Raw genomic sequence first — 27482 nt, forward strand, 5'->3', positions numbered from 1 at the left:
CTGACACTGACAAACTAGAAAGCAGCTTTCAAAGAATCAGTTTTTCAAAAGACAGACTTCAGAGCCCAATGGTGCACTTTAATCACTTGCTTTACAGAGATATTTCTCACGTAAGTGTAAGATGCAAATGATTATTCTCACCCCATCTCAGCCTGTTAGACCTGATCGCTGCTGATGTAGGTTCTTTAAAGAAATTTAAAATCCAGAGTGAGCTTTTCATTCTCCCTTTGTCAAAGAACCCCAGACAAATTTTGTCTGCTACCATCTACATGTTCCAATATGTTAAGAAACTATTTTGTTGGCAATTGAAAAAAAGATGCCTTTTTTTCCCTGTCTGTAGTCAAAATGAGTATCTCTGTTATGAATATGCCTAGAACCATTAAATAATGAGCCTGAAACACAGGTTATTTGTGAATGACAGAAAACTCAAAAAGAGAAATGCAGCAGAATTTGTTTGTGGCAGACTAGTCTGACACGCTGAGCCTGACATTTACAAACTCCTGCTATTTAAAAGTTACTTCCTTGCTATTAATCCTGTCTTGCCATTTTTGTAACAGCAGAAGATGAACTGAAGCCGGTGTATTACCATAACTGGTGACCCAGCAGCTTTTCCCTTGGCAGGTGTCCCTCACAACTCCCTCCACCAGCCTGTGCTGGAATCAAATGAGGATCTGTTCTCTTATCAGTGAGGTGATGTACATATTTCTCTGCATGGCTGCCTCTCTTGCAGTGAAATGCTGTAAAATACAGAGATCCTTGTGCTGCCTCTCCACATGACACCACATCAAACATAAAGAATACCAAATGACTTAAGGGGTGACACTGAATCACTCCGGAACTGGCCCAGCTGGACTGAAAAATTTCAGAGCACTCCTCAAATTCAAGCATCTGAGCAAGGACATAAGGATTTGGCCTTCTGAGCTGGTAGGACAGACATTCAGGATCCCACAAAAGCAGGTCTCAGAAGAGTATTTCCTTATATCCTCCCTTTTAGCCAGTACACCTTTTCTGTCTGTCAGCAAACAATTCCTGATCTGTGTGATAGGAACTATTTAACCAACACAAGAATTTCAGTAAACAAACAAACAAACAAACAAATAAATAAATAAATAAATAACATATCATTAATAAAAAATACTGTTAGGGGTTGAAATTGAACTTGCATTATGAAAAAGGAGCATCTGAAACACAAACTTCCTGCTCAGCAGGGGAAAGTAATGACTTGGGAGCTGGTGCAGCAGAGGAAAGCCAAAAAATTGTAATGAAAAAAGCTTTGATGGCTCCAAGGGAACTGAGGAAAGCACATTCTTCATCTGATATGGGGTGTATTTGGGAGATCAGCCCTGGCTTCCAAGAAGAGCCTTCCTAGAGTGACATCAGCTGTCTAGAGGCCGCAGACTGAGGTTCAGCTTGGCCCTGGCTGGGGTTTCCACACTGCTGCACTCCCCAGCACAAAGTACAGCTTGAGAGCTGCTCCTGGGCAAGGTGCACAGATGGGGAAAGAGCTCCCCTTAACCTCCCACGCTGGGTGGGGATTCAGGACTCTCACATGTACAAGCAAGTGTAAAAAATATATATATTTAAGAATTTCCAATCTTTCTCTTAATTAGTAGGAAGTTGTGTGGTGTAGAGGATAGCCCCCTAGGCTGGGAATCAGCAGGAACAGGTACTATCCCACTGAGTAGGTCGAGTATATCAGTTTAGAAATGATAAAAACAGTTCTAAAATGATCAGTAACACAGTGATCAAGAACACAGTGATCAATTACAGGACACAATGCTCCCATAACACAACTATAGATTCAGTTTAAACCAATTCCTACTTGAAGTAGAGTATATTTTCCAGAAAAAAGAAACCCCAAGGAATCTTGACTTTAAAAACTCCAGGTAGAGAGCGCACAATGATCCTTTAAAAACAATTTCAATGGTTTATTACCATTATTACAGAAATGTGTACCTAGAGTCTACCTTTGCCCAACTTCCAGCTTTACACTATTTTATTTCCTTGTATTCTATGTCCAAGTTTTCCAGCCTCATACTCCATGCCTTTATATAGACACAGGCTGGGACAAATTGCCTCTGCTTAAACTAAACAAGCAAGTGCTTGAGTATCTTGCTGTACAGAATGTCCAGTCCATTAATCATTCTCTAAGCCTTCACCAGCTCTCTGTTCCTTTCTGACACATGAGTCTGTATCTCCACATGGACTCAGCTGTTGGTGAAGTTATCACATCACTACTGACACTGCTGGAAGGTTCTTTTTAGGCCACCTTTAGGCCTTTGGTGTGACCTACATTCCCCCAATTATCTATCATGATCCCCCACATACCTTTGAGTTATTATTTCTCAGGTCAGCCACTCATCCTGCAAATATAATTTAAAATCATAGATCCCTATAATAGCCTGATTTGGAAGGGATCCATAAAGATCATCAAAGTCCAGTTCCTTGCCCTTCAAAAGACAGGGGTTTACCTTCAGTTTTACTGAAGTGTGTATGATTTATTAATCACTTCATACAGTAAATTTATTTCCAAAACTTGCTCTATCTACATAAATTTAACATTAATTATTTTTAAAATAATTTCCAACTCTTTAAAAGAAATAGGAAACAGAGCATGACCCAACAATCCCTAAGGGAGCCTATTAGATAATTCCCACTTTGCATATTAAGAATACCAGATAAGCAGTTTTAGGTCTTTTTAATATGCTGCCCAGTTGAATTGGCATTATTCTCATTCCTTAATCAAAGGTTGTGTGGTATCATGACAAATGCCCCAAGAAAGTCCATTACATCAGCACCAGAACATTCATCAACCAAACCTCATATATCAGAAGAAAGTTATTGAGTTAGTCCAACAAGATGTATTTTCCATAAACCAATAAGTACTGCCATATATTATATTATTCCTGATTATTTTGCTAATCATATCCCATATCAGTCTTCCATTATTTTGCCAGAGATTGGCACCAGACTTAAAGGCCTGTAATTATGAAGCCATCCCATTTAAAATTCTGGCACAGTATTTGCCTTCCCAGGGCTGTATCAATTAATAAAAAACAACATTAACAGTCCAGAGACATTCTTAAGCAGTTCCTTGAATACTCCCTGATGAATGTTTTTGGAACTGCTGATCATAAAGTGTCTCAGCTTTTTGAGCTGTTTAACAACCTCCACAGACAGTGACAGAATTTCCCAATCTCTTTCTCTACCTGCACAAAATGCTGGTAACAGCACTTACTCCCAAAATGCCTCAAGATCTGGAGTTTAAAGACAATTCTTAAAACCCAGGTATTTGGGTTTTCTAACTCCTCTGTTTTGCAGTGCCTCTCCAGTGAGTAAGAATATTCCTACTTCAATAAAAATATTTCTTTCTTTTATATTGAATGGGATCTGAGGAACAAAGTACCCTCATATCTTTTTCATGCTGCCTACCCTGATTTACATGGTAACATTAAACCTTTTGCTGGCAGGAAGTCCCTTATGTCAGTAACCATGTGGAGTTGCTCTAAATGGATGCTCTGCTGAATCCAGTAATTTCTGAAGGTTTGTTAAGTACAACAAGCAGAAAAGCAGTTAATATACTAAGAGGACTGTGTCTCATCTGTATCACCAGCAATCACTAGTGGATAAAACCTAATTAAAGAGCCAAATTTTCACTTTGAGATCTGGAGAGAATTTTTGTGCTCAAGAAAAAAAAATGATCAGAAGAAAATTCTTTCAAATCTTCCTTTCTTTTCCAGGCCAGCATGTTTTAGGTACTAGTAGAGCAGGAACATTTTTAGCAATACTCAACCATTTAAGCCAGACTTTCTTGAGCTCTATAAGCAAGTTTTCTATCTAAGCAATTTTTCCTAATTTAGGGTAAATTTATGTGTTTACATTGCACTCACTGATATAATGGCAGTGCAGATATACCAAATCTAGCTGTAAATCATAGCCAGGCTGGATACATTCACCCATCCAGCACAGACATCAGGAGCCTGGAGTAGATAAATGCCTGCATATTTATGCAGCTTCTAAAACACATTTTGGAACTTCCAGTGAGCTTTATGAAAATAAAATACTACTGGTATCTGAAAAAAGGATAGATTTCAATTACCTAAGATTTTCAGGTGTCATGGGAAGCACAACAGACCTTAGAGTAGCGATGGGAAAACATGGGCTTGAAAGTGTTTAGGCAAGTTAGTTGTCTTCAGAATACTGCACCTGATCAAACCTGCCCCCAGATACTCTGAGAATAAATAGGAGCAATCTCAAAAGCATCCAACAGAACTTATAAAGAGATACAAACACGGTGCTTAGCATTAAAAATGGGGCAAAAATAGCTAGGAAGCTAATTTCTATTTACAGCAAAAAACTGTAACAAAGACATTATTTTAATACCTAGATGAGAATAAGGGGAGGAGTAATCAGCATTTCAGACTGATTTTTCTGTACAGCACTACCACAGGTATTACAGGCAGGCAAAACACAGTAGGTATATTTAATAAGATCTTTACAATCTAGTCATAAAGAGCTGGGGGAAAAATATAATCTAGAAAAATCTCACTTGGATGATAGCTTAGCTTTACTCAGAAAACAGTTAACTGATGATTCACTGTCAAACTAGAGGGTTTTCCTGAGTGGCATTCCAGCATGTAATTCAGTATTTTGATGAATGACTTGGCTAAAGGAATAGAAGGCATATTAGTAAATTTTCCAGGGAAAATAAATCTAGAAAAATCTTACGAGAATTGTAAGACAAGGATGTGCTCAAAATCTAAAAACATCTAGATAAAGGGGGGAAATGGTATTGAAGAAGCAGAATACAAGTGGTTAAGTGCAGCATCAAAATTCTAAAGTTAGGTAGGACTAATCAACCACAAAAAAAAAGTGGCTAAGTAAATGATTCAGTAATATCACCAGAGGTAACAGGATCACAAGCTTGACACTATTCAGCAGTATCCTGGTTTTGCAACACTGCACAGAGTGATGTAGAAACAGAAATACTGCGTGTAACACACATGAAGAATTTCTTCTGGTACTTGTCCAGTTTGGGTCATTACTAAAGTAAACCAGTCTGAGAGAAGAAACAAAAAAAGGTGATCAAGATCTAGAAAACCCAACCTGTGTTACAAGATTTAAAGAATTGGCATTGCTTACTCTTTTAGAAAAGAGAAAATTACAGGAAGATCCAATAATTTTCTTAAAATGTGTACAGAGCAGCTACAAAAGAAAATGGAATATCTCCTTCTTCACATCAATTTTGTCTAAAGCAAATAGAACAAAGGGTATAAACTTCATCAACGCATGTTTAAATCAGGTCAATAGTAAAAACTCAAATAATAAGATAAGAACTGGAAGTGATTATCTGTGGGGTTGAGGACTTTCCACATTTTAAGACATTCAATAGTGGTTGCAGAATCAAGACAAATACATTTGTGGTACATTGCATTCACAGCAAGTGCAGAACCAGTGTAACCCTGGAGGTTCTAAATCTTCCATGAAACTTTTCCTCCTTCAAAAAAGAGGAATGGTTGGGTCACAAGTTTGCAGCAGTTGTGTAGATGAGGCCCCTGTCCATGCAGTCACCCTGTTTCAATGGAGTCAGCGAAAGGTTTGTGCTGACTTCAGCAGATGCACGCCAGGGTCCAAATTCAGAAAAACTTAAGAGCATTGGCCACTTGGCTATTGACATGTAGCTTTCTTGGGAACTGAAATCAGGTGCCTGGTGAGAGTGGAGAGACATGGTTTCTCCTCTTTTTCTGCACTGTCAGATGATCCTTTCTGTATGAGGCATTTCTGTGTGGAGAACAGCATCATTACACATCCAAACCAGCTCCTCTGCAAACAGAGAACCTCCTGCGCTAGGAACTGACTGTGTGGCTGGACAAACAGTAACTATGGTGCTAAGAAACACAACCATGCAGGGTAAAGCTAGGACAGACCTACTGGGAGGCAATTTCCTGTCCTGATGATTTGATGATTTGATGTGGATGATGTGTTACTCTATGACCATGGCTTGTATCTTCTCTCAGCTCCTGCTGAGCTCATTACAAGTGGGAAAAGTGAGATCAATGCAAACCCACTCAGAGCTCACCTTTCCCAAGGAAGTCACAATTTCTCCACAGCACTTGTTTCAGATATGGGCAGGAGAGTACGGACTAAGTATAAACTAAACCATAAGAACGTTCACCTTCACATGAGGAAGAACTTCACACTGAGGGTACAGAGCACTGGGACAGGCTGCACTGAGTCTCCCTCTCTGGAGACTTCCCAAACCCACCTGGACATGTTCCTGTGTCACCTGCTTCAGGTGTCCATGCCTTGGGAGGGGTTGGACTGGATAACCTCTAGTGGTCCCTTCCAACCAGAAATATTCTGTGATTCTGTGAAGCTCCAGCCTTGTTCCAACACGTACAACGAGAGCTGACCAGGACAGAGCGGCACTGCTCCCCCAGTGCCACTCACAGCACTTACCCTGCACATCAAACTGGGGCAACAAGGGACGGGCCACACATAAAACAGGGCCACAACAACAGGAATTCCAACTGAAACAGGACGGGGAGTTTGCAATTATGCTGGTTACAATCTGTAATAATGTGATATTATTCCTCATTCTGCTGACAAGTTCTAGGTTGGTATTTACTAAGAGATACAGAGCTACAGGTGAATAAAACTGTTGTGACTCCAACATAATGAAAAATGTTACTTTTTGTATTCTACTTGCACTAGCTACTGTCTAATTGCCATTTGTTACTGTGGCTGGTGGTTTCTACATTGAGTCTTTTTAATTAAACATTGTACATGCACCATTAGCAAAACTTTCAGCTTTTTTAAATTAACATTGGATTGTGTCTTGTTCAAATTTATTATTCATTGAAGCATGTAAAGAATCTCAAAAACCTTCTTTATATGTATTCCCTAAACATATATAAACACATTAGCACAGGAAAGGAATGTGTAAATACACATAATATAATTAGCACTTTCACTAATGTGTGATTGTACCTTTCATACCTTATAGCTGCCATTAGAAAACAAAGTATAAAGAGTAATTAGAATCTGTCAGAAGTAACAATATTACAAATCCTAATTGTATGTTATTGATAAAGTTTAACACTATTAATATATAAATTTTGACAGTTTTCTGCATCCTCACTTGAGTCTAAGAAAAAGCTAGGTTATATTCAGTAGTTAATTTTTAATCAGCTCCATGTTTTCACAAATTAGGCCAATTATTCTCAGTTAGCAGAAAATAGCATTAATGAAAATATTTATTAATGATAATGTTTGTAAAGATCTATTTCTTAATAAAATATAGGCACTAGGCATAAATGAACCCAAAGAGTTTCCATGTATGCAAATTGCTTATCTCCATGGTTACATGAGCTAATAGACTGATGTTTTATACAATGTATATGCACCAAAACATTAATCTATTATTGAACAAAGAAGCAAATCTGTGTCTTTATGACCAAACATGTGCTACTGTTGGATGCTGGCAACACAATCTGTTGTCACACATGAGAAACCCCCAGAGATTCAGAGAGATCAGAGCAGCAACCTTGAGTGATGGATACAGAAATCTGAAGTTCCAGAGGCAGAAGTTCCCCAAAGTGGCCCCTCCAAGTCTCCAATGCTACAAACTTATCCCCCTTAATTTGCATTTAAAACTCTTCCTTTGAACACTTCATTGCACACAACACATCAAGGATATTTTCACTTTTCTACATGAAGTGTGCAGCCTTATTTATCAGTACAAGATTTTCCTAATAAAAATTGTGACTTACCCTTGCCATGTGGTTTCTTGGCATGGAAATAACAGACCCTGCCTGTTAATGAAGAATGTTAGAATAAGTGTTGTTAACTTGGAATCTATATAAATGGGCTTGTGCAGTTTCACAGTCAGTGATTTAAGAGTATTTTTTAAAGTTTACAGGATGACATAAATATCAGAAAGGTCTAAAGGAATGAAATATCTACCACCTCTCAAGGGTAGTTAAGTGTCAGGGTTTTGACAGTAACTAGGTAGCTGCCAGCTTCTCCAAAATCACCCTGTGCACCTTGTATTTCTGAGAATGCCCCTTCACTGCTATTACTGTCTACAGCTTTCCCAATAGTCCCAGTTGCCCCAGCAATGTATTCAAAAACAAAATCTGAGCATTTATTTGTAAAATAAAGGATTTTTATTTGACTTCCTTCAAAATTTCCCCTGACAATTTAATATTAATGAAAATCTGTTGAGCCATATGGTGACTTTTCTTTTTCTTAACAAACATTATGACTTTCATATTTTCTACCATGATTTTTTCCATTTTTGCCATAACAAACAACAAAGCTTAGAGAGATCATAGCACATAGACATGACTGGTTCAAATATTAATGCAGCCACACAGACAGACCAAAAGGGGCCACAAAAGAAAAATGTTTTCAAAGCATTTTAAGCAAGTGAACCTTGTGAAATTATCTATGCCCTGTACCAAAACAGATTTTCACATTCATAAACAGAGCAGAGTCAGAGAAGATCATGAATGCTGGCACTCACCTGTTTCTAAGCTGTAAAGAGCTTGCCTTCATATGTATGGTACAGAATTGCACATTAATGCTTTCTGTGCCACCCAGCACTGCATTTTTTAAACTGCAGTATAACTGAGCAATAAAAATCATGGACTGATTCTAGATTAGGGCTAGATGGAGAGAGAAACAATCTCGCTGAAGCTTGTTCTGGTGAGGAGCAAGAGCCAAGGCAGGGTTTACACCTGTGGAAGCAGAGCAGTGAGTGTGGCTTGGGCTGGACCATATCTGAACAGCTCCAAGCAGGAGCCCCTGCCCAGAGCTCTGCTGCTCTGCCAGCTTTCTTCCCAACCACTGACAAACGATTTAGCCCCTGCAAAGGAAAAAGGCAAAAGCTGGATCTGTCTGGCTTTGCTGGATCACTCAAATCCTGCCAAAGTGTGACATCAATATGCCATCACATCAACAAATTGTGCAATGAATGCACCTGCTTCAGATGCATTGGGAAAAATGCCTGTAACACACTACATTGTTAATCTCTAGCATATGGATCCTGACAAATTCTACCAGTGTTTGTCCCTCACTCACAAATAACATAGCATGAATAACCATTGCTAAATTAATAACTCTTCTACTGTAAGTGTGATTTTCATACCCTGTAGGAAAAAATTAAATCACAATGCATATACTTAGATGTAGTAAAAAGAGATATTGCTACACACTGGCATTGACAAATGTCCCCCAGTTTTCCCCCCGAGAAAAACACAAGAGCCTCAGACTTAAAACAACAATAACAATAAAAAACAGTAAGAAGAAGATATTTTCAAGTGCTTTAGAAACATTCTGCTACTACAGAAAACCTGCACACTGACACAGGAATGGACACTCTGGATCTACTGTAGTCAGAGTGAAAAATTGCAACTTCAAGATTACTAAAAGCTAAATAGTCTAATAAATCTCAACAAACAGCAAAGACATCAGGGCTCCAAGTATAACTAGGTCTTGGTTTTTTTCACCTAGACCTGAAGTTATCAATTGAGCACAAAGGCAGCCAAATATTCACATCTGAAAAATATGTTCTCCATATTTTGTATTTTAAGTGAAATTACGGTCATTCAAATCTGGTATTTTCACCTAAGTGCAGTCACCCTTTGTGAAGTTTTACAGTAATATATGTCTAACATGTACAGAAAATCCCATAAAGATTCCAATCCCCAAAAAGATGTATTTTAAGCTCATCAGCTCTTAATTGAGGTTTTTAAAGCAGCTTAAGGGATTTAGACAAAAAAATATTCATTTCTTATTTCTTTTTATCACCAATACATGGCTAAACTCCTCAGCTGCTCTGAAAATCTCAGGGAGCTGGATGCGTATTCACTGGATGTAAGAGAACTGTCACTTTTGCTATCTATCTAAAAGATAAAACTCTTAAGCCTAAGTGAAAAAAAAAATAATTGGATAGATTTTGCTTATGCCATCACTGAAGACTTTAAGAACTCGTGTTCTCCAAAAACTCATTTTTTTAGCTGAATGGGAACACTTCAAAAAGGCTTTTTTAGTCAGCTGAAATGAGAGCTATGATGATACAAATGTGCTGGTTTCAGGGATAAGAAATCTATTTTGCATTGCTCTAGTACAGGAGCATTCTTCAGGTTGGATTGCTCTGGTCTATCAGAAGCATCATAAAGTTTTGTGTAGTTTAATAGTGAAACTTGAGAGCTCAGAGCCAAGAAATTATACAATCTAGCAAATTCTAGGCACTGGAGGTTTTCTGTGCTACTGAATATAGACACACTGGGTAGGGCAGAAATTTACGATGAAATTGAAGCTGCGGCTCCTTTTAGCAGATTGGGAGTTTCAGGTTTGAGGTGGCGAAGTAGAGAAAATATCTGGATCCAAGATGATGCAGGTGTCTCCTGCAGGATTTAGCCAGGCCTGTTGTGCCAGTTTACAAGGTCAGAATTTTGCACGTACGGGCCGGTGCCAGATTTTTGCCTATATAACAGTGTCTTTGGCAAGCGTTGAAAAACGCTACTAAGCGATACTACCAAGCCAGAACGAGAGCCTCCTGCTATTTTCTGGGAATCACAACAGATCACGTTCGCTCTTCATACGCAGAGCACAAGGTAGGGCCCGGCCCGATCCTTTTGCCGAAACCCGGTTAATCTCGGCCGGGAGCGCCGTCGCTCCCGCTCCGCAGCAGCGCCCAGGGCCGGGATGCGCCGGAGCCGCTCCCTGCGCTCCGCTCCCGCGGGGACGCGAAACTCGCGACCCTCGGAGGCTCCGTGGGCCACACTCAGGTTCTGCCGAGTCCTGGCTCCGGGACGTTCCGATTTTTGCTGTTAGGCTTAGTAGGGCTGGTTTTGGGGGTTTTTTCGGGCTGTTTTGTATTTTTTTTCCTTTAATGTCTGCAGTGGGAGCAGCCAGCGCTGGCGGGGCGGTGGGGCCGGGGAAGCGCGGCTCCAGCGGGATCCCGGGGGCTCCGCCCGGTGACCGCGGGGCTCCGCGCGTTCCCTGGATGCTGCGCGCTGCCCCTGCGGAGGGAGGGAGGGAAGAAGGGAGGAGAGAAGGAAGGAGGAGGAGGGAAGGGGGGCGGGAAGGAGGCCGGGGCTACCGGCGGGAGGCGGGGGAGGGCGGCCGGGGCCGGGGCCGCCAGGCCGGGGCGGCTGCAGCGGGACGAGGCGCGGCGCGGGCGGGCGGGCGAGGCCCGGCAGCAGCGGCGGCCCCGCTCCGCCCCGCGGCTCTCCCCGCCCGGCCGCCCCGCAGCCCTGCCCGGGTCCGCCCGCCTGCCCAGCACCCCCGAGCAGCGGCCCCTGGGCAGCACCGGCACCGCCTCGCGGGGGGAAACAGAGGCAGCGAGGAGAGAGGAGGGCGGCAAACAGCTCTGGGTTACTGAAACCAGTACGGGAGCTGCCAGGACAAACGGAGCTTTAGCCAAAAATAGCTCGTTCAGGGTTAGGCTTTTTTTCTTTTTTTTCTTTCTTCCTTTTTTTTTTTTTTTTTTTTTCTTTTTTGTAGTCGAGCGGCCGGGAGCGGTGCCCCCAGCACAGCGCACAGCCATCCTGCCGGCCGGAGGGGCAGCGGAGCAGCCACGGCAGGATGTACCAGGGACACATGCAGGTACGCGGGCGGCACGCCGGCAGCTCCGAGCGGGCTCCGCTCAAACGCGGCTCCGGCAAGTTGCGGTGGGCTGAGCCAAAGGGGAGATGCCACCCTGGCACCGTGCAACAAGTGACCCGGTGCGGTGTCACCGTGGCACTCCGGGGCCAGAGGGAGCGGCGTGCCCGGGGCTGGCGCTGCTCGGGGGGGAGGATGGCAAAGGGGTTCTGTCAACTTTGTAACTAGGTGAAGTTCTCGGTGTATTTTTCCACGTATGATACCTGCTTGTTCAAACAGATTCAAGGGAGTATTCCAGGGCAAACATTGTTACGGCATGCTTTAAGCGACACATGTCTCCTGCCATCCTCTTGATGCATCTCTTCCTCTATGTCAAGTGAAGGGCAAACAATAAGGGAAAAGACAGAGCGCTTGCTTTGTAAAATCTGCAAAGGTTTCACATCACACTAAAACTGTCGATTTGCTCAGTGTGTTGTGTTTAAAGGTGATGGATTTCTATTCTTCCCTCCCGACACGGGATGAGGATTGATTTTGCTAAGCCACGGAATGACTTTGTAGAATGAATTCAAACACATGGCGAAGAGACTTCAAGATTTTAGGCAGAAATCTTGTCTCATGATCCTACTGATCTACATTGCCTTGGCAGAATACACCCATCCCTGAGAAAAACATTCTACTGCCTTGGACCTGATGGCTTTAACCTTGACTCCCGCTCTCCTTCACATGGCTCTTCCTTGGAAAGCCAAGTCTGTTTTGAAGGAGGAGGTAACAAAGTGGAGTAAAGGTTTACATTGATCTTCCAGATTAATTCCTTTGCTTTGGACCCAGTCTGGCTCGGTGTTCACTGGCAGGAATGTTCAAATGCTGTTATCACTCCCAGTGGCACCGGCTTTGGTGTGGTGGTGTTAGCACTGAGGCTGTTCAGGGAGGAACTGCAGCCTCAGGAGGTGCGAGCTGACCACTTCTGTTCACTGTGACTCTGCACAGCATTTAAACACTGCCTGAATGGCCAGAGCCGGGGCTGTGCACGGAACAGATGAGTTAGGAGAGGACTCTGATTCAGCACTGCCTTCCAGAACTGAATGATACCGCTTCCTCTTTCATGTTTGTGTTATCTGGTCGCAGCAGTGATAAATAATGTGTCATAATCCTGCTTGTAATAGGAGAGCAAACAGGTTCTAGCAAGAGATGTAATCAATGGAGGGAGTATGCTTATTATCGTTTATTTCTGATAATAAGGTTAAGACACAAAACCAATCCTATAAACAATGCTGCTGAATGGGACATTGCCAAATAGGTATTTACATCCTGAAGAAGGCAGAAGTTCTTTGCTGTGAGTTACATCTTGCAAGATTTCAACAGATGTACAGTACAGCAGTTTATAAAAGGAAATCTAATGGAATCTTAAGGTGTTTCACAGCACTGTAAATTTTCTGAGTCATTAAAACATTCTAATCAAACTCACGATAGTTTGATTTAAGGAATATAGGAGATAATAAATATGGGAATAGGAAATAAGGTCAAAACATGCAAATATGTTGTGACTGGTGTACTTTAATTTTTTTCTTTCAAAGTACTTTTATTTTTCTAGCTCAAATATAATTAAATTCTAATCAAATTCTCTTAAAAGGTTTGCTGAAGTAAAAATACTATTACTTATGAGTACACTTGTCATTTTTAAAAACAAAAGCCCACCTCAGTTCATCATCCAAACTTTTGAATATATTTTTGTCCCAACAGGAAGCATTAATGAGCTTCAGATAACATCGACAAAGCCTAAAGCCTTAGGAGAGATTTTCTTGTTTAGTATCTCCTTAATTAGAGCCTTTAAGTGAGTCAGGCAAAGACAATAAAAACCTAATTTCTTTCTAATGAAATGATCTACTGTAATGTTGATTAAACCATGTTGGAACATAAACTAAGTTACCATACAAATACATTATCAAACCTCACGCTAAGAAAAATGTCAGCACATTTTAAGCATTATAGGTCCTTTCTTACTACCCAAGACTTCTAAGACTTCTACTAAGTTATGAAGAACGATTTGCAGTTACCTGTTAATCTAAAATAAGGTGAACCATAAACCCATCCCAATTTGGGTGGATTCAGTCAGACACATAAGTCAGCACTCTGAACTTCTAAGCAAAAATAATCTCATTTTTAAAGCACTGAGCCCTTAATAGAACTTACTCTTCTTGAAGAGAAGGTGGGATGTTTAGCTGGGTAAACTACGCTACCTGGGTACATCCAAATGCAAAATGATGGGCCAATATATAATGCTTGATCCTACACTCTTTAAAGCAATAGCTCTTCTGAAGTTATCGGGATCAAATGTAGGATCAGATTTAGAATTCCAGTAATCATTTCCCTTTTTCCTACTGTTCTGTTCTCTCAGATGTAAAAGTAAAATCTGCAGAATTCGTTCCATAGTCCACTTATTTTAAAATATGTTTGCAGAGCCCATGTTTCACTCATAATCTACTGTAACTCAGCTCATTCTTGGAATAATTCTAAAAGGGAAGAACCTTAACAATGGTGGCAAGGTAATAAGCATAATTACAGAGATTGGGAAGTTACCTATCTTGAAGAGGCATCAATCATTATCAGCTTCAGTGGGAAATTTCTGAGTAAGCTCAGCAAATTGTGCAAGTGTAGATGAAATGTACTTTGCATTTAAGCTCTGCTGAAGTCCAGCACCGAAAGTATTTTACCACATCAGGTCATAATGTGTGTATCTATTAAATTTTTGTTTATAGTACAGATTAGGTTTGTTGGGGTGTTTTTTTCCCCAAAAGCCAGAAAATGACAGTTTATTCCAAAGACTTAAGTTTAGATTTTCTAAGATTTAGATTTTCTTTAGATTTTAAGTTTAGATTTCTTACTGGTTTCTAAGTGAAACCTCACAACACAGAAACAACTAGAGAGGTGCTAAGCTAAAACTCCAAAGGCAGTTTAAAATATCTAAAAAGAAGGTGTGTCCTGCCTTCACATTTCCAGGTGCCTTTCTGTAGGATTGGCTTTTGTCACCACTTGTGCTCCACATGCTTTCAGGTAAAACACCAGGAGAAGTGGCTTTCCACAGAGCCAGCACCATGACCAGCACTAGGATGCAGAGGAGTCCAGTGGCGCAGGAGCTCTTTCAAAGCTGTTTCACCATCCTAATGAGCTTAAGCATTTGATTTCTCCGTGTTTAGCGACCGGTTGGGTTTGCGCAGTGACCGCGCAAAGCAGAGCAGGGACTGCCGTGGGTCCTGAGGCACCAGCTGCCCCTCCTGGGCTGGGAGTGAGGCTTCTGCATGAGAAAGAGGAGTTCAGGACTTCAGCACAGCTTGTTTGCCTACAAATGTACAACCTCAGTTATGTAAGAAGTCCTGTTTAATTCAGTAGATGTAGGCTCTGGCAGGATGGAACCTGATGGTTACAGGAGCACACCCTGGGATTCACAGATAAGGCAAAAGAGCCAAGTCTAAATGTTAAACTGTACAGGTGAAAGGGACTATTTGTCTCTTAGGATAATGTGTACAATCCTGTGTGTGCTGTTTTCCATCTTCAACAAAACTGTAGCAGACCAGATGGAAGCAGAACATAAGTGAGTTCAACCCCCAATCACTGCTCTGAAATTGCTGTCATTTTAACAACCAACTATAAGATGTTTTAAAGTTTTTATAGTATATTATGGACCTGGTACCAGTCTTCCTGTTGACTTTTATGAAAGTTCTATAAATGAACAGGGGGCAAATTTCAGTCACAGAATGGGATTTGCACAGCATTTGGCTTCCTATGAAATTCAAAATAAATGCTTTCAAAACTGTTTGCCCTGATTCTGTATTTAGTCAGCCTTCCCCAGCACAAATGCTTGAACAGGAGAAGCGCTTTGCCAAATGTTGGCATGGAATTTTATATATGGCAGTGTTACGTTTCAAGATGGCTTAATTTAGACAAAGCAGAAATCTTGACCACACAGGGCTATCAGAGATCCTCTGGCACGTTTTTGCAGGAGCAGGCTTGTTAGTCACAATGCCTTGGCTGAGTTCCAGATCAGATAGTTTGTCTCCTAAACTTTTAATTGCATAAGCAATCAGTTTAATTCTTGTGTTGTGATATTTAACATTGTACCATTGGCATTTCCTATTTGCATTAAATGATCCATGTTAATAATTCACATTTCATTATGATTTCAGTTGATGAACCCACACCTATATGATGGTAGCGGGTCTACAAAAAAATAAGTATGTGTACATGAAAATTCTTGCAAGAAGGCACTTCAAGAGCTCCACATGTTTTAGTGGGCCTGAAAAGCATAGCTAAATATTTTATAAAAGGCATTTTTGCACTGATTTCTCAACATTTAAGACACAGCTAACTCACTGAGGAAAGGGAAGCAGAACAGTCTCAGTATTTACTGCAACAGCAAATCCCATTTTGGTTTACTTAAAAACCTATTAAAAATACTGTAATATTAGTGTTGGTTACACTACCTAAAATAAATAAACCCCAAGCTATTAAACAGCTATGAATAATAAAAAAAAAGAGATGTGCATTTTTACATTAATGAAATGGCCCACAAAAAATATGCACAACGCAAAATTTGATACAACACAAAATTGAATCTCTGCTCAGCTGTTAGTACCAACATAAACTTAATAACTTTAAGCTACAAAATTTTAAAAATCTGGGCACATGGCTGGAATCCTAACTGATCTCTAGTGGTGTCTATGAATCATAACTCCTAGCCTAGGTGAAATTACATTATGATAAACTGATAATATTTTATTATTACAAATCTTTTCTAAAAGTATCCACAATACTAGGGTAGTCTGTATGGTGGCATGTTTTCCATTTTGCCTTGATATTTTCCAGTATTTCAGTAGCAGTTCTTACAAAGTTTTGAACAGCAGATCATGAACTGCTTGTAAACTGAAAAAAGGTAAAGCTAATGAACTCACTTTCATAGAATGAGGTTCATTCAAAGAAAGTAGATGATAAATTGCATTTGGTGAAGGCGCAGACCTAAACTGTAAAAATTGTGAGCTTTTGCAAAGCTGGTAAAGAAAAGCATCCCTTGAAGCTGTTGAGCAGCTTTACGAGAGCCTAGTAGAAAATCTTGCAAAGGCTCAGAAATTCTTGGCTCATGCTGTATTTTTACTGGATGTAAATTAGGAAGAACTTTTACTAACTAACTAAAGATCCACCCCTCTAGTCTGGAATTAAATTCATTCCAAACATAGAAAAACAACATTCCCTAGCGTAGTTTCTGTCATATATTAATATAAATGTTAGTCTAAACCCAGTATATAACTTTCACCAAAGAGGCACTGTTTACTCAGGAACCATGCTGTACTTTATTTCTTTAATCTACCACTGTTGTCACAGTTTACTAAGCAAAGGAGGATAAAAAGCTGGGATAAAGTCCACCAGCTGTATCAGGATGAATTGTCCTGATAGAACAAGGGGCATGAAAGGATAGAAAAAATAATTAATACAGAAATGTAGACTTTAGGAAATGCAGTCTCATAACTTGGGTGTAGAATATTTTGTAATTTATAATAATCTTGTTTCTAAGCAAGCTTTAAAAAAGGGCACTGAGGTACAAAGCAGGTCCATTTAAAATCGTCTATCCAGCTTAATTTGCTACTCTTTTTGCAAATGTTGAAAATGAAAAAGGTAAAAGCATTGAATTAGTACTTAGAATTAATCTACTCAGCACACAAAGTACATAGAAGTTGTTTGTATCACAGAATCTAATTTTGCATAGTCTGTTTCAGAAATAGGTGATGCTGCAAAACTATGAGAAGCATTTGTCTTCCTAATCAGTGTCATGGCATGTAAACTAGGAGGTGGCTTTCTATAGCTATGGGTTTTCATCATTGTCCAGTAATATTTCTAATAAAATGGCTAAGAATCATAAAGACCAAATTCAGCAAATTTTTCTGCCAGGTTAGAATTATTATAAACAGTCTAATATTTCATTGCTCTGCTCTCAGGCTTTGAAGTTCTGAGTCACTGGTACATGAGTTTTACTTCCAATGGTTTATTTGCATATAAATAAAGTAAATTCTAAAATACCAAGTAAGTGAAACTCATTATACGTAATGGAGAAAAAAATTCATGTCTCATCAGTTTACCCATGCCCAGAAATACAAATCACAACCCAAAGTTTAATGTTAGCCCCTGAATGTGATTTTCCCAAAGTCTGCACGATTAGTCATGTGTCAGCATTACTGCAGTTCCTCTCAAAACAAAACATTTCGTACCAAACTTCAATTTTCTGTTCCTTGCTCGGGTTTGAAGGCTTTCATGAGATGCTTTGTCTCCTGCCACATTTGTGCTGTGTTTTCCTTCCAGCCAGCTCACCCAGGCTGTGACTGCTGTGTGCAGCAGGGGTCGAGTCCCCTCTCTGCAGCACTTGGCCACAAAAAAAAAGTGTCCCACAGCAAAGTTCTACTCACTGCCACGAGCAGAAGGAGGTGAATTGATGGTGGAAAATTTGGTCACCAGCAGAGCTCCCTCTTCACAAACTCTGTGAGGATTAGGAAGCAATAGGGGACTGTCACGAGGAGGGAAGTAGCCAGCTTTAAAAAAAATAACCACCTGAATTTTATCTACAACATTTGCAGGGTAGACCTGTGCCCATAAATTCACTTTTCTCACATGCTTCTCTATTTTGGCAATCCCTACAGGAAAAGAACCATAGTCTTTGTGAGTTTCTCTGTAAAATGTGGAACACTCTACTGCTTCATGTTCACTTGTCTTAGAGCAGTCTGCTCTCTTCTGGGAATGTGTTCTTTTCATATCATGTCCTTTTTACACCTCTTATCCCAATATGGATGTTGAATACAAGTTACCAACACTTTTGGACAGCATTTTTCAATAAAATATGCATTTAGAACAAAATAACATCTATGCATTTAGAACAACAAGAAGAGCACGTGTGATAAGGAAGGTGCTGTGCAATGAATTCAGACAAATTACCTTTCTTGAATACATTATGACTTCATTTTCTGTTATGAGATACATAAAAGAAATTCAGATGCTCTTGTCCACTGACATTTAAAAATGAGGCCTTCAGAATTATTTTGACATGCACTTACTATCAGTCATTTGGCTTTATAGACTTTAAAGCTGAGGAAACAAACTTTAAAATTTGCCTCCCCAACATTAGAGCCAGCTGAATCTTAACCTTTATATCAGTGAATCTAATTTGAAATTACAGTGTTATAAAAAAACAGAGTAATTTGCTTCCAAGCCTTCTTCACATTCATTTCTGTCTTCCCAATGTCACCAGTGGGGTTCCAATAGTGTCAAGCAGTGAATACAGCATTTCCTGGATAAGGGCAGGAAAGCTGTCACAAAATGCGTTTTCAAATCCAGCATTTTCTGACTAGTAGGTGTATCAATAAAAGGTCCAGGAACTCTTATTCACTGTTAATTAAAAATCAGTTGAGGGGAAATACTTGCCCATTTAAGCCTAGCCTGAAATACATATGGTTCTTAATCAGCAATGCTGAATATTTAACTTCACAGAATTTCCCGTGGTCAATTTTGGTAATATTAATGTAGGAATAAACAAAGATATAATAAATAGAAGCTTTTTTGAGTATTTCTGAGTATTATGTAAAACTGAGAGTAAACATCACATTTTGAATTGTTAATAATCTGTCAGAACCTCATAAAATCTGAAAAAATATATCATATTTTAAACAAAAGAACAGATTCATATTATTTATGCTAGGTAGGGGATGACCTTAGTCCTCAATATGGCCTTGGACACCATTGTCATAGGAGTTATGATAGAAATGTGACAGAAATGATTAATGAAATAAAAAATACAGCTTGACATGTGTCTCATCAAAGTGACAGATTATTTCTGCTGTCATTCATGGAAGTTTAACAAGGAATATAATTTTCCAGTTGCAGACTTGAGATGTAGATGACATCTTTCATCTTTTGCTATTTGTTGTCTAACACTCCTTTTAAGAACCAGGACAATTTTAAGAAGGCTTTGAAAAAGGAACACAAGAAAGAATGTTACATAAAAGAAAGGGGGAAAATTATGATGTACAACAGAGAAAAAAAATGCAAAAGTATGGAAACTAGGAAGTGAGTGCTGGTTTGGTTCTCAACAGTAGAAAACATTGTTGATATTACCACTCTACCCAGTCCAGGTAATGTACACAAGGTGTACATACAGCTGGAACGGATGCATAGGATTGCCTGAACCTGTGCAAACAAAAGGATTTGTAATTATTAGAAGACAGCTAGATACTACATGGAAATAGTGAAAGAAAATAATCCTTGTAGCACTCGCAAGAAAGGATTACATGCTGTTCAGGAAAGACAGAAAACAAAAGGTGTTGGTTGTATTAAGAGCCTGGACTCAAAGAAAATGAGAAAAATTTTTTTCAGAAGTTTCACAACTAATATTTTCAATTGTTAAATTGTTGAGGTTATGCCTTAACACAGAGTAGGGAGAACACAAAAGGAATGGAGATAGTTCCTCATAGGCAGAAGGAAAAATACAAGTTGCTTAAAGTAAAGCTTATTTTGATCTTAGAAATATATTAAAGTATATTAAAACAATCATTGGGAATTTTTTGTTACGAAAAAAGGGGAGGAGAAACAAAACATACTCGAAGTGGCATCTGTATTATGGATAACCTAATTTACAGTGCAAAACCAAAATGTTTAAGAGGGTATGAATTCTTCAGCTACTAGAAATGTGTTATATTAAATTGGAGACTTGGTTGAAAATATGTTATAGTCTAGTTATGAATGTGAACAGAACAACAGAAAATATACCAGATTTAAGATAAGGTGAGAAAAATGGTAAGACAACTAACAGCCCAGATACCCATATGGCTCTCTGTAATCCTCAAAGTTTTCAGGAACAGACTTCAAGGAACACTAAACAAACTAGATCCAAAAAAAAAAGAAAAAAAAAGAAAAAATGCTATTTGAATTTTTCAGGAAAACATAATGTCAGACTAATGCAACAGTGTTTTCTGTTATAGTAAATGGGGTTTTAGGCAAGGGAGGTATAACTGACTTGATCTATAGGATCTTTGGTAAGCATTTGTTACGGTGTTACAAAAGAAATTATTATTGAATCTGGAGAAAGTAAAGAACAGCAGTAAATCTGTAAAGAAGGCAGGAAACTCATTCACAAGGAAATGAAAAATAGAGCACTAAAGGAAGGACTGTCAGACTGAGGAAAGTTTAATAGGGAAGGCTTTTGTGGATCACTGTTGGAAGTGGTTGTTTCTGATGTTTCATCCATAAACGTACCAGAAACAGGAAGATGGTGACTGCGCTTGTTGATTACTCAGTGCTGGAAAACATCGTCAATACTGGGAAACATTCGCTACTGCTGAGCTTCAGTCACTACACAGAGCAACCCCTCTGTACTTCAACGATAAAAATACAATTTCATTTAACAGTGCTGATCATCAATAACAAAAAGCCTACCCTAAGCCATGGACTATGATTTAGAAATTACTGTGAAGAACCACTTGCACATACGTAATGGCTGTAAGTTGTCGATAAAATACATCCATAAAAAAGACAGATGCAGATCTAGTTTTAGAAGAGTTCTTTCCAGAATAGTCAGGAAAATATCAGTGCCAGCTGACAATGCCAGTAGCAGATTTTCAGTTGAGAAAGAAGTACAGAAGAGAGGCATGGAAACAGGTCCAAAGAAGGATGATCAAGGAGAAGGGAAACTCTATCTAACAAGAGACCAAAAGATTTTGGCTTATTTCATTGAGCAGAATGACAGCTCAGCAGGACCATAATCACAGCATGTAAATGCATCAGGGAGATAAACACCAGATATGGAAAAACCTAAATTAGCTAAGAACAAAACTGGCACAGAAACAAATGGATATTAACCAGCTGTGAATAAATTTAGGTTGGAAATTAGAAGAAAGTTTCTGATCATTAGAGCAATCAAGACTTTCCAGTAGCCTTCCAATTGGAATACTGGAAGCAAAAAAATTAATTACTTTAAGATGAAGCACAATCAGTTGCTGGGAGATTTGGTATGAAATGCTGCTTTTGAGACAGAAAACTGATCCTCAGTGCAGGAACAACACCTTCCTTGTCTTAACAGAATCACAGAATGGTTCAGGTGGGAGTGGACCACAGTGGATCATGTAGTCCAACATCCTGCTTCAGCAGGGTCATCTGAGAGCACACACTGTAGGATTGTGTCCAGATGGTTCTGGGGTGCCTGCAGTGAGGGAGACTCCACATCCCCTCCAGTCAATCTGTTCCAGTGTGCAGTCACTGCACAGTAAAGTTCTTTCTCATGTTCAGGTGGAACTTTCTGTGCATCAGTTTCTGCCCATTACCTCCTTTTTTATTGTTTGGCACCACTAAGAAAAGCCTGGTCTGTCCTCTTGACCCCCTCCCTTTAGATATTTATACAAATTAATGAGGTCCCCTCTCAGTCACCCCTTTGAAGTCGTCTTCAGAAGTCTTTCAGACATTACCTTCTCAAATTTCTGTGACTTCAGCAGAAACACACTCCAACTCTTGATCAGAAAGACCAAAATACTCAACTTCAAGAAGTCAAAAGTTTTCTAGTTACAGCTGCAGAGGGGTTGACTGTCTTCACAGTTTGAGTAACCTCCTGCTAAGAGGCCCACACAGGCAGTGACAAATTTGTGCCACTTTGCCAAGTCCAAAACATAATTTTGAGTAGAGCTGAGCTCTAAAGTTTGAATATTCTCTCTGCCAGCTTTCTTATCAAGTCTCCCACTCAGCTGAACTCATGTTTTTGCTTCATCTAAAACCTTTACAATCAGAGGAAATGTATTTCCCCCATACAGCTAAATTCATTGGTTCACATTAGAGACACTGAAGCCTTTCACCATCTCTTATTCATGTTCCTGCAAGTGGGCATCGAGAGCTGGAAATCACCAGCTGTGTCAACATTGTGTAACAGGAAGCTTAAATGTATTTTAATAATCAAATGTTGTGTGCATGAGGATATAAACTAGAACCCATCAGAACCAGTAGGGATATTTTCCCTGACATTGGCTGAGCCAGGACTAAGCTCTTTTTCTGTACTACCACCAGCTCACTTTTCTCTACTGAGCTCCAGAAACAAATGTATTCTTTATTGTTAATTATTATGCAGAGCATGTGGTCTTAAATAAGAGAATTCAGTTTTCAGTTTTGCAGTCCTAGTCAGGAAAAACTACTGAACTCACTTTGGACTGTTCTTTTGGATGGGATCACATCTTAGAGTCAGTGCTCCGTCCCTGTACTGAGTCAGAAAATTATTTCTGGATTAATTCAGGCTCATAAAAGTACCTCAGGATCTGATTTCTGGAGTTCCTGTCCCATCTCATATCTGTGATTTGCATCCCACAATGTATCAGGGAGACAGATGTCCCTGAGCACTCCATCACAATCTGATAATATCATTACAGACTTGCAGCTCTCAGTCATTATCAGTTCTGTGCTGTAGTGCACTGAGCACTTGCTACTCAGACCTTAAAATTTCAAGACTCACACCAGCAAAAGAGTTTCCAAATAGGTGAGATCACTGGATATTGGCTACAAAAAGATATATAAAAGCATATCACTAAATTTACCGAGCAGGGTAATAAGTATTTTTTCCTGCCATTACACAAAAAATGAATGTCTATTTCCAAAGTGTTTTATATTTGTCAAAGCAAATTCCACTGCCTTTTTCTCAAGTAGTCACTGACAAATACCAGAAATAAAAAAGTTGAATAATTCCAAATTATTAACCCAGATTCATTAATCATCACAGAAAAACTCTATATTCAGGTTGTTGCATATTGTTTCTGTGTATTTGCTAAGCACCAAATAAGGCAATTTTATGTGAATTTACAAGCAAGTATTTACTATTCCTACATGCACACAAACATGCTGGAGTTCCATCCTGTGAGTCATTTGCACAATTAGAGAGTAGATGCTGCTGATGTGGCCAACCAGACATGAAAGACACAGACTAGAGACCACAAATATCAAACCTGAATTTAGCAAATGGCTGAAACCTATGTACAAAGTGTTCCCATATCTGCAAATACAAAACTAATAAGGTTTTTAGTGGCTTTTATACAGCTCTGTTCACAAGGAAATAGAATTCTTGGCTTACACTAATAGACAATAAACAACCAACATTATTTTTCAACTATGATGTCTGCATGGTGCTTTCAATATATCACTGCCAACAGGCTGTCTTTGATTTCTGATCTTTCTTGCTAAAACAACAGTTCTAAAAATTAAAATCCCATCTACCATTTCAGACAAGAAGGTAGTTGCTATGAACTGCACATTCTTTTGGACAGCAAGGAGTACAATAGAAACATTTACACTCATCTACAGGTAAAAACTTACATAACACATTCTGGTGTATGTTTTATTTTGAAACCATAGAGATGATGTCTGAACTATCAATCCCACTTCAGCTGACAATTAAATATACATGTATCAAAGAACTGCAAATGCTTTACAAAATACTCTTAAGTTTACTAGTTAAAGAAAATTTTAAATTTGTCTTTTTTTTTTTTTTGAGTCTTAATAGCTGACTTCTTGAAAAGGAACAGAATCACTGCTTAAGCGTTCAACTGCACTTATAATTCTTTTTCTCTTCAAATAATTTTCATAAAGGAAAAATAAATATATTACAGACATTACATTTGATTGTACTCTGATTTATATTTACAGGTTCTCACTATCTAAGAGGAGAAGCAATTATTTAGTGTATCTGGTTACCATTTGTTTCTCTGCAGCTTTACTTTTGTGCAGTCCCTATAGTTTGTGTTTATTGACACCAAAATAATTTCTGAAATATGAGAAGCATAGTTTCCAGAGGAAATCCATTGCAGATTTCTGTCCTGTGTCACTTTCTTATTAATACTTAGTACTGGCAGAGAACCATGGCAGCATGTATGCTAAAAGATACCATCCAGTTGTGGAGAGCACTTTTGTTTTTAGTTACTAAGGTACTGTTTTATTCTTACAAAAACAAAAAGTCTTCTTAAAAATAACTTTTATATTTGATTCCTAACTTTTTGCCACATTTCACTCAGGAATTGGAGTGTAACCTCATGGTACAGGATTCAGTGCACTGCATGTAACTGAGTTAGTAGGGGAGTTGGAAAATACATACCATGAATGCAGCCCCAAATTCAAGAGGGCTCTCTTCAGAACATGGAAACCTGACCAAGTAAATGTAGCTCTTCCTTCTGGGATATTGCTGATAGGAGATGGACAGAAGAGTAATTCATGGGAGGGAAGAGAAGCAGATCAGTTATCACAGTTACGGAGGGCCCTGAATGGGTAAGGAAAACTGAAAACAACAGAGGAGCTCTGAAGCAAAGTCCAGTCAGGAGCATCCTGCCCAGTAACAGCACAGCTGGAAAAGGAGGCAGGATGGCACAATTGAACCCCAGCCACAGGGCCTGAGGAGGAGGAGGAGGAAAATCCCATTCTGAGCCAGGGGTCAGAGTTTTAGGAGTGGAGCTGGTTGAACATGTGTTTCTGCAGATAGCACAGGACCCCCCTGTGATTTTATCCATTGGTTCTGTGAAACTACAACAAATTCTTTTGCACCACTATGTCCCAGTCTAATCCTATTTATGTCTGGCTAATCAACTGTAGTGCAATTCATTCAATGCTTTACCTCATAACTGTTGTATGCTCCAAATCCACAACAAAAGAAATAGATTCAGTGGAAAAGCACTGTGAGGCCACTCTTGATTTCCACAAATCAGTTTACTGCAATGGGCCACTCCAGCAGAGTCTTCAGGAACAAGCTGACCTTGCTGGATTTGCTATTCCTTACAGTGAAAGATTATTATGGTTCCTCTGTTTTTCATATATAATGCAGAAAAAATTACAATGTATTGCCCCTAGCATTTTTTCTAAAATAAGATGATTTTTTTTTTCTAAGTCTAATAACATGTAATATGATAATTATAAGAGGGCAAGGAACAGACTGGTATTGAGCAATTGCAAAAAACCAACTGCTGTATTGATCTAGATATTCAAAGTGGCTTTTCAAGATACAGAGTTGGAAAAGGCTGTGAAGCAGAAGAGTTCATGCCAAGCAGTAGAACCAGTTTGAATAGCTCTAAATTAAAGGCCATAAATGGGGGGACAGTCAGAAAAAGCAGAGCACACTACTTGGAGCATGGAAGGGATCTTAGCATGGTAATTAACACATATCAACTGGAAACTTTGAAGAACACAGTGAGGTAACCTTCTCAAAGACTGATGAAAGAGTTAAAGGCCTCAGGAGGAGGCATTTTCTAGAGAATTAAGATACTTTAATCTCCATAACTACATTCAGAGGAAACACTTTGGTGGACATTGGAATTTAAGATTAATTCCTTTGTATGACTTGGGACACATCCTTGCCCATGTGATTTTTAGTTTATTACAGTGTCAAAAGGCAGCTGTGAGAGGGACCTGGCAGTTGACATATATGGCCCCAAGGGCTGGAGCACTTCTATGGGAGAAGGAATATGCCAAAGGCATCCTGAATATCACTGTGGTCACCAGCTGCTTTAACAGCTGCTATAAATCTCAGCTTGCCCCATGGGCAGAGGATGTGTACATTCACTTCACCCTCTTTTCTCAAGCTGTGTTAGGAATGACAGCTTCAACAAAACCTGCTGTTAAAGACCAGAACTTTTGCTTTAGAGTTGTTCTCAGTTCTGAATACAGCTCTTTGTCATTAGGCTGTGTGAGCTGTAGGCTACTGCTTGTAGAATCCCAGACCAATTCTCCAGGGAGCATCACCAATCTCACAAAAAAGGTAATAAGGAAAGATGTGGTACTTGGATCTCAATTCCCTAGGGATTCTTGTTTAGGAGGAGAAGGGAGTCCTGAGTTCTTTTTACCTCATTAGGCTGCACTACCTTTAGAGCTATTACTACTAATGATACCAAAAATTATCTGTAGTGGATCTTAGAGATGGAAAATAGAATCAAATCAAATAGATCTTGAGTGGAATAGATCACTGCAAGCTGCTGAGCTATACCCCACCCCAACATCTGCACAGTCCTTTTAGTTCATGTGATGATACAGATGTAATTAGAAGAGAATCTGATGGAAGATATTAGGAATAAAAGCATGGATTATTATTGAGAAGCTATTTAGGAATAAAGGAATTTTTTTTTCACAAAATACTGAAATAAAGAAACCATTAAATCCAATCATTTTAAGAGAAAGCTACATCTCTTTTTTAGAAAAATAAAAGAATGAACAGAGGGCACTGCTGCTGGCTAGGTGTTTGTTAATTTTTCATGTGAATTTATTGCATATGTATGATTGAATTAGTAGCACTGACAGGAACCCAGGCACAGTAAAAGCTTCCTGCTACTGACACAGCAGTGCTCAAGCTGTGCACTCCTGACCATTAGCAGTCCTGCTGTGGAAGCCCCGAGCCTGGCTCTCAGCACAGGCTGCAGAGCTCACTGGAACGGGACCGAGCGCGGCACCCTCCAGAACCAGGGCTAGTAGGATGAGACCACTCCACTTTTTTAGATTAATGACCTCATTTGGACTCTGATGCCAGGCTCCAGGGAAGAAAGTCCAGTGCAAGCTAATATGCTACCAAAATACTGCAAGGTAAGTTTGGGGGGAAAAAATTGTTAAGAGGATTTTGTATTTTGTGGTAAAGAGACTAAATGCAAAAAAAGGGAGTCAGAAACGAGCAGCTTGCAGGAGAGACTGTAAGGTGCAGGAATCAGAATGTTTTCTCACCTTTGAAAAAAAGAGGGTCATTTCCAAACACTCAGATTCTGAGCAGCGAGATCTGGATCTTCTGTCACCGAGCAGTAGTTTGCTTCAGAACAGCGAGGCTTTGAGAGCAAACTAGGAGAATA

The 27482-nt window shown here is 39.5% G+C and overlaps 1 protein-coding gene across 8 annotated transcripts in view; it reads left to right on the plus strand.

Annotated features, from left to right (window-relative positions):
- The first annotated feature begins 11353 nt into the window (after positions 1-11353).
- The window catches only part of PEX5L (peroxisomal biogenesis factor 5 like), a 106374-nt gene continuing 90245 nt past the window's right edge, over positions 11354-27482 (plus strand). For all 8 annotated transcript variants that reach the window (XM_088061023.1, XM_088061025.1, XM_088061028.1 and 5 more), the window contains exon 1: positions 11354-11616. In XM_088061023.1, the coding sequence (XP_087917149.1) occupies positions 11596-11616 (21 nt within the window). In that variant the 5' untranslated portion in view covers positions 11354-11595. The remainder of the gene's footprint in view (positions 11617-27482) is intronic.

The sequence above is a fragment of the Pseudopodoces humilis genome, chromosome 11 (assembly GCF_049639895.1).
Source record: "Pseudopodoces humilis isolate 2021_Gansu_Grassland_sample_001 chromosome 11, ASM4963989v1, whole genome shotgun sequence".
Taxonomy (NCBI): domain Eukaryota; kingdom Metazoa; phylum Chordata; class Aves; order Passeriformes; family Paridae; genus Pseudopodoces; species Pseudopodoces humilis.